The sequence below is a fragment of the Talpa occidentalis genome, unplaced genomic scaffold, assembly GCF_014898055.3.
Source record: "Talpa occidentalis isolate TD23 unplaced genomic scaffold, MPIMG_talOcc4v2.1 talOcc4.3, whole genome shotgun sequence".
NCBI classification, from domain to species: Eukaryota; Metazoa; Chordata; class Mammalia; order Eulipotyphla; family Talpidae; genus Talpa; species Talpa occidentalis.
In genome coordinates, this window is record NW_023603184.1 from 50,301,070 (window position 1) to 50,314,886 (window position 13,817).

The window sequence follows — 13,817 nt, forward strand, 5'->3', positions numbered from 1 at the left end:
GCCAAGGGCTGCTGCTTTGTTGAACTCAAAATATCCTCAGTTATTCTTCCACAGAGCTTCTGAACCTTCCCTTTCTAATTTATCACAGTCTTCTAACCCTCACATGGATTTACTAATTTGCTGTTAAACACAAGCACCAATCATTTGGTGTCTGAAACAAACAACAGAGTATGAGGCATTTCAGAGCACTGAATTCCCTCAGCAATTACAGTTTATGCTGTTGGACGGGGGACAGAGTCAGATGACAGGTCCTGGAGGTAGTGGGTCGGGCAGATCACAGCTGTAGAGTGCTGGCTAGGCTGGGCCATCTCCATGTGGAATCTCACTGAGTCCTCACAAGCAGCCACATGAATGACATTATTCCAATTTTACACCAGAATCTCATCAGGAGCTGAGAGTCAAGGCCAAGGTGCTTGTTTTGAAAATCCATGCTCCTGTCACTACCCACAGGCAAGCCTTTAGCATCCACATAGTCTGGGGGGCCCCCAGAGGCCAGCAAATGTTAGGTGTAGGGGTGTGTACACTGCTTGTGGCTCAAGAGGACGAGATGGGGGTTGTGACAGGGCTGGTCAGGAGGGAGTTGGCCTCACATTTGACAGTCAGCTCCATCATATGACTTCCTCCCAGCACCCCTCCTTGAGTTGAGTTCCCTCCTGCTCCCCTTTGTCCCCCTGTCACTTCTGGATTTCATCTCTTCTGTGTCATACACCAGGGACTTTCAGGGGCATGTCTTTTTTTTTTTTAATAAAGATTTATTTATTTATGCATACAAGAACTGGGGGACAGGCTAGAGGTATGGGGAGAGGATTCACCAGAGACAGAGTGGGGAACAGAACAGGCAGATTGACTGAAATACACTGTTGAGGGGAGGGGAGCAGTGGGCATGACAGGGGGAGGTCTGCTGCACCATGTGGGTATCTGCTGGGATCGAACTTGTGCTGCAGTGGCTGCAGATAGCTTCATAGGTTGCGTCTTAACCTCTTGCACCAGGGAGGCCCCTCTGAGACATTTCTTAAGCCAAGCTAATCAGACTATGGTCTTTGGAGGTATGTGATGAAGGTGTTCCAGGGGAGAGGCAGGAGAGACAAGGAAGCCTCCACAGAGCCCAAAACCTGCTGTGTCTCATCTGCCCAGGTAATTCAGGTGCTCCTGAGTTACTCTCATATCTCCTCCAGGTTGTGAGGCAATGTGGACTCCTAGGTGAGGTTCAATTTTAGCATCAGCTGGACCTAATTAGCTTTGGTGGGGGCCAGGTGCTTTCACAGAGGACTCCATTGTTCCCTGGAACCTGGCAGGAATGTTCATCATTTCAGAAATTGAGAAGGAGCTGGAGTTGGCACACTCCCCCTCAGGACTGTCCTCCCCTCACCAGCTAATCCATAAAGCCTTTAAAAACTACCTTGGATGAGGCTCAGGACTGGGGTGGAGCTCAAACTTTCATTTCCCTCAAGAGCAGGGCAGGTTTGGAATTAACACCTGGAAAGCAGCCAGATGTAAACCTGGAGCAACAGTTCAGAATGTCACATGTCAGATAACTTAATTGGGTAATAATCTACAGAAGGATTCATGCAGAACACACTGGAGGTCTGTACTGAGTGTGAGGGATGAATCCAAGAACCCTTCGGTATGTCCATACCTGCCTCAGCCCCACCCTCAAGACCCAGGATCCACCCCTCCCTGAAGAAACAATGGAAACAGTATCTAGCAATCTCCATCATAAACCCCTGCCGCCCCACCCCCCACCCCACCAACTGCCTCCGGGGCAATCAAACATTCCGGGAACTGCAAGGGCAGCCTGCCTCCAAAATGCCCACCAAATGTGCACTGTCCCAAACCACATGATGGGCAGTGTAGGGCAGTCATTACCTGTTCACACTCTGATTCAGACTGAATAGGTTTGAGTCCTGCTTTGTTGGTTTGGGCAAATTATTCCTCTATGTATGGCTCAGTTTTTCTATCTACAAATAGGATAATAGTACATGTCTCTTAGGAGGATTATGGTAATTAAATGAGAAAATAAATGTAAGTATTTTAGTATATTACCTAGTCTTTTGCAAGCATTCGTTTTGAGTAAGCTTTTCTCCTGGTTCCACACTAACTGTGGGTTCCCTGCTAAGACTCACACAACTATTTCTATCCTATGCACAACTTCTGAAATACTCACCAGGGCTGACCTGGATATCTGCACTCAAGACATCAGCAAGGCCCTGTTTCCACCCACATGGACCCCACTCAGACAGTCTAGTAAAAGAAATGTGAGCTGGTACAATGAGTTGCCTCAAGTCCTGTTTGAACAGGTGAATTAAATCATCAACTGCTGAACCCAGTCCAAACACTTTGGTCCGTCACCCTGACCATGAGGTGCCATACTAGACAAAAATTGTTAGATCTTGACTAATTATTATCTCAAAATTTCCTGGAGGGAGAAGGCTGAGAGACTGCATGTGCAGTTGGAATGCAATTTGTCTGCACAAGTTCTGGGATAGCCCAACCCAGGACAAGCTATGATGCTGCTCTCCTCTCAATATGGAAATATTGAAATAAAGTTATTTAATTTTCCATACTTTTAAATACCTTTTTGATGTAACTGCCCCTCATTCCTATAGTCAGAACTCTGACTTTACCAATTCTGGTTTGGGCAAGTTGATTTCCTCTGGCCACCTCAGTTTCCTCATCTGTGTGACTATAGATACTGTTACCAAACTAATCGTACAGGATATTGTAAGTCAATGGATATAAAGGCCTACCTTCCCTCCCTTTGTGCTCCTCACCAGATACAGCAAATGGAGAGATACCAAAGTGAACTGACCACCTGGATGACTATAAAGCCTATAAAAATCAAGCCCTTCCCTGGAATGGCCATTCCTTTCTTCTCTACTACAGAATTCCCATTCAACCTTCAAGACTACCTCAAGTGTCATTTATTCTGGGAAGCATTCCTGCTGCCCTCAAGAAAAATGAACTGTCCTTACCCTAGTACTTATGTAATTTCTTATCCTAATTAAATCTCCTATTTCCATTTAACTTATATGTAACTTTCATTGTTATTGTGTGGCTGCACACTTGCTGGTGCTTTACTTGATGTCAAGACCATATTTTGTACTTTGGGAATAACTTCATAGAGTCCCACATGCTCAACACTTAGTATTTGCTCCATAGACGTTCTTTGACTAAAATTCAGTCTTGGCTTGCTCCTTGGAATCTGAAGTGGTCTTAGGAGGCATATTAAACCTTCTGTTGTGTATGCAGGGTCATGATTCTGATACGAGGTTATCCAGAACCAATAACTGAATCTATAATCTAGTCCATAGAGGGTGTGGAGGAGGCGCCATACAACTTGGGAGCAGGAGGTGGGAGCAGAGCCTCATATTTCCATAAGATCTGAGATTCAAGTCAGTGGTGGCTGTGAGCCATGACTTAAGGGCTAAAAGAACCATTCAGGGAACAATGACTTCTGGAATGCCCCAGCAAAGGCCACGTGAGTCATTCAGGGTAACAGTACAACACAGAGGAAAAATCTGCAGAACTTAACTTCAAACACATGAAAGAGATATTCCTCCTATCAGATATAGAGCTTAAAATGGTCATAATAGAGAAATTCAAAATGGAAGAACATTGAGAAAACTCAGAAAAACATATGAATCTCCATAGAACTACAATCAACCAAAATAGGATAGAATTTGAGGCTCTAAATAAGAAAACAATGGAGATTCTGGATATGAAAAGAGAACTAGAGATGAAAAAATTCAGAAAAAAGTTATGGGAATAGAATATATTAAATGGAAGAACAAATCAGTTTATTTGAAGATACAAATACAAAGAATCTGGGTAGAAAAAGAAAGGGAAAGTAAGTTAAAAAATGAAGAAACACTATGAAAATTATCTGACTCCATGAGAGAAGTACCATAAGAATAATACTACCAGAAGGGAAGGGAGAGAAAAGGAACAGACAACATATTTAAAGAAATAATGGAGGAAAACTTCTGGAACCTACAGAAGGGAGTAAATGTACAAATCCAGAAAGCTAACAGAACACCAGATTATCTGAATAAACTGAGATCTACACCAAGATATACAGTACTGAAACTTTCAAGAGTTCAAGACAAAAAAATATAGATAATGGCAAGCGGGGAGAAGCAGATTAGCTATAAAATTACCCTGATCAGGCTAACATCAGACTTTTCTGAAGAAACACTACGGGCAAGGAGTGAATGGAATGATAGAATCCAAATACTTAAAGATAAAAACTGCCAACCAAGAATATCCTGCAAGTCTCTTATTCAGATATGAGGCTGTCTCAGTCAAAGAGAAATAGAAAGAGTTTGAAACACTAGAACCCTCCTCCAAGAAATATTAAAGGAGCTCTCACATCTAAACTGAAAAGAGGAACATACACAAAGAACTGAAAAAGGAAGAAGATTCAAACATAAAAATTAAGGACAAAATGGCAGTAATACACTTTCAAGTATTGGGCCTCCCCATGGCACAGCGGTTGAGCGCTGGGCTGTGAAGCTGCCCGCAGCCTCTGCAGTGCCGATTTGATCCCTGGCTGCTGGGCGAGGGTCCCACATAGTGTGAAGACCTCTCCTGTGGCCCGCTGCTCCCCTCAGCAGTGTACTTCATCCGTCTGCCTGTTCTGTTCCCCGCTCTGGCTCTGGTGAATCCTCTCACCCTCCTGTGCTTCTGATTATACCCAGTGCTTGTATAAATAAATAAATAAATCTTTAAAAAAAAATAAACTTTCATGTATCAATTATTGCTCTAAAAGTAAATGAATTGAACTCACCAATTAAAAGACACAGAGTATATATTTGGATTAGGAAACAGAGTTCAATCTTTTACTCTCTCCAGGAGACACACATAAACTCCAAAGATAAATATATGCTCAAAGTAAAAAGCTGGGAAACAATCCTACCAGAAAATTGGTACCCAAAGGAAGACATGGATAACATACTCATATCAGACAAAGACTGTAACTAGTAGAATTCTAGTTATAAAAAGTAATAAGAAACAGGGCCGGGGATTATATAATGATTAAGGGAACAGATTGTGTACTAATCAGTGCATAGTCATCAAATGAAAGAGTATACACAAAATTCATTAGGCAACTACTATTAACTCTGCAAACACATATTGGAAAAAGAAAACATGTTTATGAGGGAACTTCAACACCCCACTTTCACCAATGCACATATCAGCTAGAGAGAAAATAAACAGGGTTATATAATAGCCTTAAACAAAGAATTAGACTCCATGGACCAATAGACATTTACAGGGCCACACCCGCCTCCAAAAGCAGACTACAAATTTTTCTCAATTGCACATGTGACATTCTCCAGAATAGACCACAATTTGGATCACAAAACAAACATCAACACGTTCACAAAGACTGATCATACCCATAAAGGTATCAAGCTAGAAATTACATACAAAAATAAAGCAGGAAAATCCTTTAATAGATGGAGACTGAATAACACACTACTGAAAGATTACTGGGTTAATAAGGAAATAAAAAATAAGTAAAAAAAAATACCTCAAGACAAATGTTAATAAAGACATAGCCTTTCAGAATTTATGGGAAACATCAAAAGAGTACTAACAGGGAAGTAAATAGTAAATGGGCCTACATCAAGAAACAAAAAAGAGCTCAAATAAGTAAACCTTGCTCTCACATTGAGGAGGACCTAGAAAAAGAAGAACAAACATCCAAAAGTTAATAGATGAACAGATATAATAAAAATTAAAGCAGAAATAAATGAAACAGAGAAAGCAGAAATAAATGAAATAGAAATAAAAAAGCAAAAGATAAAAAAACCCAAAAGCTGGTTCTTTGAAAAAATAAAACACACAAACCCCTAGCAAGGCTCACTAAGAAAATAAGGGAGAGGTAGTATCAAAAAAATAGGATATAAAGCAAAAACAGGAGAAATTACAATAGACACTGCAGAAATTCAGAGGTTAGTAAGAGACTACTATGAATATTTATATGCTCACAAATTCAATAACCAAGAAGAGGTGTACGAATCCTTATAATTATAGAATCATCCAAGACTGAATAGGGAAGAAACAGAGATCCTGAACAAACCAAACATAAGCAAGAAAGTTGAAACATGAATTAAAACTCTCTCAAAAAATAAAAGTCCGAGCCAGATGGCTTCACAAATGAGATCTACCAAATTTTCAAGGAACCTATCCTTATTAAACTATTCCAAAATGTTAAAAAAGAAGGAATGCCTTCAAATTGGATTTTTGAGTCCAACTCTAATATTAAGACCAAACAAAAACACAAAAAAGAAAACTACAGAGCAATCTACTGAATACAGATGCAAAATCCTCAAAAAAAAAGTTAGCAAAACAAATCCAAAATGTATTAAAATGATCATGCACCATGATCAAGTAGGATTCATGCCACAGACACAGGGTGGTTCAATATCTGAAAATAAATCAATGTTATTCACCACATCAAATAAAGGAAGGATAAAAACACAAAGGATGACAAGAAAGTATTTCATAAGATTCAACATTTATGATGAAACACTAAAAAATCTGGGAATAAATGGGACATACCTTAACATAGTAAAAGCCATAAACAACAAAACCATATCTAACAACATTCTCAATGATGAAAAACTGAAAGCTTTTCCACTAAGACAAGGATGTCCACTCTCACCACTACTATTCAACTTATCATTGAATGTCTTGGCTAGAGTAGTTAGACAAATGAAGAATATAAAACGAATCCAAATTGGGAAAGAAGTAAAACTCATTATTTGTAGATGACATGATAGTATACATAGAAAACCGTCAAGACCACCCAGAAAAATAAATCAAAAGAATCAGGTTATCCAAGTGGAAGGGTATAATATCAAGACACAAAAATTAGCTGCCTTTCTATATACAAACAATGAACTAGAAGAGGAAGAAATTAAGAAAGTGACCCCATTTACAATCATATCAAAAATTAAACATCTAGGATAAACCTAACAAAGGAGATAAAAGATCTATACAAAGCTAACTATAAGATGTTGTGAAAAGAAATAGAAGACACAAAGAAATGGAAAAATATTTCCTGCTCATGGATGGAGAAAATCCACCTGTCAAAATGCCCATCCTGCCCAAAGCAATATACAGATTCAGTGCAATCCAAATAAAAATACCAATACCATCATTCTTCAAAGAACTTGAGTAAATACTACCAAAATTCATATGGAATCATAAAAATACCCAAATAGCTAAGGCAATCCTGATCAAAAAAGAAAAATTATGGAGGAACCACACTTCCAGACTTCAAACTATTCCATAAAGCCATAATAATTGAAATAGCATGCTGCTGGAACAAAAACAGATACACAAAGAACCCAGAAACAAACCCACACCTATATGGACAGTTAATCAATGAAAAAGGGGCCAAGAACATACACTGGAATAAGGAAAGGCTCTTCAATAAATGGTGTTGGGAGAACTGGATGGCGACATGCAAAAAATGGAAAGTATATCTTTATCTCATACCATAAACAAAAATCAAAAAAGATAAAAGACTTGGATGGAACACCTGAAACATAAAATACATCAAAGAAAATACAGGCAAAACACTTCATGACACAAGCTTTAGTGATGTCTTTAGGGATTCATCAAGGACAACAAAAGAGAACTTAATATATTAAACAGAAAAGTTTCTGCACAGTAAGAGAAACTGTAACTAAAGTGAACATACGCCCTACTGAATGGGAAAAAATACTATGCACCACACATCTGACAATGGGACTGATATTGAAGATCTACCAGGACTCACGCGGCTCAGCACAAAGAAGGAAATATCCCAAACAAAAAGTCAGAAAAGGTAAATAGGCACTTCTCTGAAGAACACATACAATGGCAAACAGGCACATGGAAAAATGATTCTCTCTTATTATCAGTGAAATGCAAATCAAGGCCATAAGGAGACACCACCTCACACTTGTGAGAATGACCTATATTGTAAGGACCAGAAACAAAAAGTGTTGGTGAGGATGTGGAGAAAATGGAGCCTCCTACAATGGCAGCAGCACAGAAGGGATAATGCTGAGTGAGTCAGTCAGAAGGAGAAAGACAAACACTGGATGGTGCCACTAATTTGTGGGATCTAGAGAAACCAAGCTAAGGGCCGTATACAGCCAAACTTAAAAATAACCCTTGAAAGGCGACTATGGGACTGAGCATGGAGAGTGGGGAGGGAGTTCGGGAACTCCAAGAACAAAGAGGGTAGGAAGCACAGTGGACTTTGGGGCAGGGCTATGGGTTATTTGGTAGCAGGTACACTAAGGGGGCTGGGTCCTACACTTCCAAAACACCAACAATAATGTAAGCAGTGTTAGTTTCATTAAAAAAATCTACCCAAAGCCATCACTGCTGGCCATGGCCCCGGGCTCCCCAGTCTGCAACTAAGGCTGCTTTCCCACCTGAGCGTCAGTTAACGCCAGGAACTGGCAAAGAATATGTGGCTTTCGTCCGTCCTGCCTGGTTTCTTGCCTCTTCAAGAAACTTACGTTCTAGGGGAGATGGATGCACAAATAATTAAATGCATAAAGCATAAAATAACACTATGGAAGAGATATATGTGTGATGGACTGTGAGGAGGCTGAGAAGGGAGTGCTCAGGTTGTTCAGCTGGGGGCACAGAGACAGCCCACAGAGAAGTTGATTCTTGGGTTGGGTCTTGAAGGAGAACCTAAGTTTTGATGGCAGGAAAAGGAAAAAGGGCGAATTTTGCACTCAAAGCAGAGGGGAGCACATGTACAAAGGCCTTGGGAGCAGCATCCCAGGGGAGGACTTGGGTGTAGGGAATAGATCAGCGCAGCTAGAACCTGGGACTCTGAGTCACGCCTGTGACGGGCTTTGCTTTGTCAACATGTTGGGCTTGTTTTTTGGTCTTATAAGGTCCTAGTGGCATCAAAGTAAGGAAATGACAGAAGCTGTCTGGCTCCATGCAGGGAGGATAACCTGGAAGGGTCATTTCGGAGTAGGAACTAGGTGGTAAATAGAGTCCTGCATCCTTCAGAAATGTACTGTCATCTCCCAGTATTTTTGCCGGTATTGGGTTTCCGGAATGAGAATAAGAGACAGGAGCTTCTTTCCTGTTGAAAGTGGCAGATTGAGGAGCAGAACTGTTACAGAGGGAAACACCCCTTCCCACTGTTTTCATCCCCCAAGGATTACACAAGTGTGTTGTGAGTGATAACACTTCAACATCCGGGCCACCCTATCAAGACCATGTTTGACATGCTGCCCTCCGCCAAGGGCGACAGGGAGACCAGCAGGTAGGGTGCCCAGTGTCAGGACTTGCTGTGATTGTCTTGCAATGCTCAAATTCGGGCTTCAGGGTTGGAATGAACAAAATTAACCAAATTAACAAAAGATGTTCTAGATCCATGATTACATGTTCCTCATTATAGTACATAATAATTAATACAGATACATAAATTCCACATAAATGTAAATTACACATCTGTGCACAGTGCCTTATATTTTGACATATTCTAATGCAGAGTAAGGGTTCTATTTCATTACATATAACGAACTTAAGCAGCTGATTATTAGGGCACTAGAACTGTGTTGCTAATTAATAGGTACCTTGCACTGAAGAATTTCTGAAAATATTTCCATTTTTTTCTTTTAAAAAAATAGACATTCTAGGGGCCTACATGGTGTCACAAGGGGTTAAACGCAACCTATGAAGCTGTCCACAGCCTCTGCAGCATGAGTTCAATCCCCGGCCTGCCAGGGAGCAACCCATATGGTGAGCAGACCTCTCCTGACTCACCCGCTGCTCCCCTCAGCAGTGTAATTCAGTCGGTCTGCCTGTTCTGTTCCCCATTCTGTCTCTGGTGAATCCTCTCACCCCCCCAAACCCACACCTCTGGCCTTGTACCCCAGCTCTTGTATGCATAAATAAATAAATCTTTAAAAAAAATAGATGTTCTGAATGCATGATGTAAAAACCAAGTGATCTCTTTTAAAAGAACTATTGTGAAATTCTTTGGCTTTGAAAGAAAATATAGTGCCAAATTTTTGCCTAAATGACATTTTAAGTGGACTCTGAATCAAGCCCAAAGGAAGGAAAACTGATTCTTTGACTCAGCAAAAGAATTCAGTCTTTGGTATCTAACACTCCATTATTTATTCGCCTGAATTGGCAGGAGAGCTGGTGCAACATTGAAGATGACCAGGGAAGCTGGGGTTCAGGGGAGTAAGAGGTAGATGAGAGAAAAGCAATCCAGAATACCTCTCAGGCCAAATCCAAACAACATTTGGGCCTTTTTTATTTGGAGGCAGAGAAGCTCCATTATTGTCTTACTGGTGCTAGTTCATTTGTTCATTGGGTCATTTTCTGAGCAAGTGCTTAAAATCAAGTATCTCACCAGGAGCTGGCCTCCAGAGAGGAAATAGCCAGGCCAGTGGAAAAAACTGGTTGCCCTCTCTGAGGCAGCCCCGCCCCGAGCCCCCTCCTCTGGACAGCTCACCGGGGCCTGCGGAAGGTCAGGCCATAGTGCTGACAGGCCAGCCCCACGGTGGGCGTGTACACGATGGGCATGAATTTCTCCACGTCTGACGTCAGCACTCGGTAGAAGAGCTTCTCGTTTCGGTCTTGGAGGGTCATGAGAATGATGTACCTTGAAAGGGAGACAAGAACCTAGTTGATGGCACGTGTCAGCCGCAAGGCCCTTGGGAGCCCACACTCAGCTACTTAGAGTGAAATGTCCAAAGTCACCCACCTCTCCTAAGCATGGTCTCATGAATCGTAGAGAATGGTAATCTATTGCCTGCCTTATGGTGCCTGTTATTATAATACATGGTGTAGGCACTGTTTTAAATATTTAACGTGACCTCATCTAACACCCCCAGTGACTGGTTTAGGTACTGTGATGTGTGCTTTGAGAGACAGGAGGTGATGGCATAGAGAAGTGAAATAACTCATAGAGATCTGAACCTAAACTATCTGACTCAAATCTGCTCTCAAAATGGTGAAATATAGTTAGTTATGGGGTTATTACGTGAGCATTAATGAATGACAACAGCATTCTGGGATGCAGTAGGGCTCCACTGGGCACAGCAGTGATGCAAGAACTGGCCTTTCCTACCACCCAGACCAGTTCCTGTCATATGCAGAGTTCACAAGTCCTTGAATTTCAAGCAATCTCAGGAGGCCTGTTCCCTCTTACCTAATCCTGAAATCATTAAGCCAGGAAAGGGCCTTTCATTCACACTCCTAAAAAGGCAAAAAAACACTGAGGAAGGAAACCTGGGGGCAATTCACAATGAGGTGCAAATGACAAATGGTATCATACATAACTTTCCTCTCCACAGTTGGAGGGAAGGGGAGTATGCAAGCCCCAAGGCCCAGGCATGCCGTGGAGTGAGGCAGGTGCTCTCGTGGGAGAACTGTCCCATGTCTGCTGGTAGTGTCCTGGGTTTGAACCTAGCTCTGCTGTTTACCAGTTGTGTGACTTTGAGTAAGTCTGTGACCTTTTAGGGCGCTCTCTGCTTCTTCCCCATCAATGTCACTGGCCCAGAACTAAACATTGTTTTAGAAGGGCTCTCAGGAAGGGAGGCTTTAGGCTAAGAATAGCCATGATCTCCAGCCATTACCCGTGTAAAGGTCCCCATACCAACCAGTCATTTGTATACATCTCTTCCCAGTCCTGCGTTCTGTAATGTCAGGTTGGCAAAATCGACAGCTATAGTGGGAGTGTTTATAACATGGAATGTATCAAATACTATAAGTCAGCTCTCCCCACCCCCATTTCCTGCCTGGAGAACCAGTTAAATATTTACCAGCCTTTTCCCAAAAGAAGCTGGGAGACTCCTTGGTATTTCCCCAAACACTTGATGAACTAGGGACACTGAAAATGAGTGGCTCAGAGGCGAGAGTCCGTCCAGAGAAAAACCCTCTAGAACTGGAGTCTGACATGTTTCTGCATCCAGGTAAGTGAGAGGAGGGGAGGATTTGGGACTTTCATTTTTAGAATTTAATATCTTTAGGAAAGTGGATTTTACTTTGGACTTTAATTCTTTGTCAATGTAACAAAAGAGAGGAGGTTCAGATTGTTTAGCGTTAAGGTATACCTCACATTGTTAGGTAGGTTCACTGTGCACTTTCTGTTTGCTTTTCAGGTTGCTCTATCCCATTAGACCCCATCTGAGTGGGAGAAACAAAAGAGAAAGAATATTTAATCTGGACTGCAATATGGCTTTGAAGTTAATGTAGATAATATTCAGAGTTTAGTGCTTCTGGAGTAGGGGTTGGGGATTTGGCAAAGACTTGCTTATCCACTGCTTCCTAGTAACAGATGGTATGGGGGGGCATAGGAAGATGGGTGCAGGATGAACTTGTCATGCCACTGAAGGCTACCCGTATGGGGACAGCCACACTCTCAAGACCCAAAGTCTTGGCCAATCAGCTCTATAGAGATGTAGGAGGAACGCTTATCTTCTTACATTTCTGCTGGAGGCCATAGCCAGGCAGCATATTTATTTAATAATGTCTTAAAGAGTGCCCACTGCACAACAGCCACTGTTCTATGCATGTCACAAATACTAATGCATTTGATCTTTGCCATAACCCTAAGAGTTAGGTACCATCAATCTATATATACTTATTATACAGAAGGGGACTGGTTCTGAGAGGTGGAATAATTTTTGCTCTTCAGGGTTAGAATGAGGATTTGAATCAGTCTAGTATTATTAGCATCTGCACTGCTGCCACGAAGCTCTGATGCCTCTTATCTGTGGCATTGCAGAGAGGCTGTTTCAGTACAGACTCTGAAGTCAGCTACCCCTGTGTTCAAATACTGGCTGAGCCAATTCATGGCCAAATTGCTGGGGAGGTCATTGTCTTCTTTAGTGAAATCGATGAAGCTAAACTTGGGAAGACCCCCCAACCCCCGCAATTTGGCTCTTCATGTCTCTATTCCCAAGAACCCAGAGAAAAGACAGGGTTACTAATTGCTCCCCATAAACTTCCGACATATGTGACCCAAGGTCCATTTGTCCTTCAGGCCCTAAAATGGACCTGTCCGTTTCTCTGTTCCTTCCCCCGTTCCCCTTGTTTCAGGCGCCAGGGCCATGTACCCCTTCCTTGTCATACCTGTCCCTGCCTCTTTGCGCACCTCTTCCCTGAGTGAAATGCCTTCCGAGTACCCTGCTACTGTCTGCTGAAGCATTATCAGAGCTTCTTGTGACTCCACCACTTCCCTGGGGCCCTCCCAAATGCCATTGGCTAGAATTTGGAATTCAGTTTCTTTTCCCAGTTTTCCAGGGCACATCCATCATAATGCACACATCCATCATAATAAGTGCTGTCCTTCCATATCTTTTGGGAGGGCAAGACTGAGATTGGGATCTCTTGGAGTTCTTAGCCTTTTCTAGCCAGAAATATCGAGAAAGCCCTCTGTGGAACACCACAGAAGACAGAGAGCTCAGCCCAGGACCAGGGAGGAGAGAGATGACTTGAGGTACTGACTTGTCCAGGTCGCTCTTCTGCTGCTCATAATATCTCATGATGCGGAGGACCTGGACATCCTGGCTTAGGAAGCAGGGGGGGATTAGGCCATGGATTCCAAGCTGTAGTCTTTCTTCAAGTGTAAAGGCCATGCCCTGGGAAGTATAAGAAAGAAATAGACACACATAAATGTTAGGCAGGAGCCCAAGGAACAGAAGAAATTCTATCCACAGACAGGCAGAAGTTACTGTGATTCAACAGAAAGGGTCCTGGACTCAAATCCCTCATCTACCAGTTAAGCAGCCAGACAATCTGAGGCTGGTTATACATTGACTCTTCTG

The 13,817-nt window shown here is 42.1% G+C and overlaps 1 protein-coding gene across 5 annotated transcripts in view; it reads right to left on the bottom strand.

Annotated features, from left to right (window-relative positions):
- The window catches only part of ME3 (malic enzyme 3), a 229,843-nt gene that overhangs the window by 105,304 nt on the left and 110,722 nt on the right, over positions 1-13,817 (bottom strand). Inside the window, exons 1-4 of one of the 5 annotated variants that reach the window (XM_037523107.1) lie at positions 13,498-13,535; positions 12,102-12,174; positions 11,198-11,244; positions 10,499-10,648 (exon numbers count right to left, since the gene is read on the bottom strand). In XM_037523107.1, coding sequence (XP_037379004.1) covers positions 10,499-10,635 — 137 coding nt within the window. In that variant the 5' untranslated portion in view covers positions 10,636-10,648; positions 11,198-11,244; positions 12,102-12,174; positions 13,498-13,535. Of the gene's footprint in view, positions 1-10,498; positions 10,649-11,197; positions 11,245-12,101; positions 12,175-13,122; positions 13,284-13,497; positions 13,632-13,817 lie in introns of those variants that run through there. The other 4 variants (XM_054699587.1, XM_037523109.1, XM_054699588.1 and 1 more) reach the window with 4 other exon arrangements.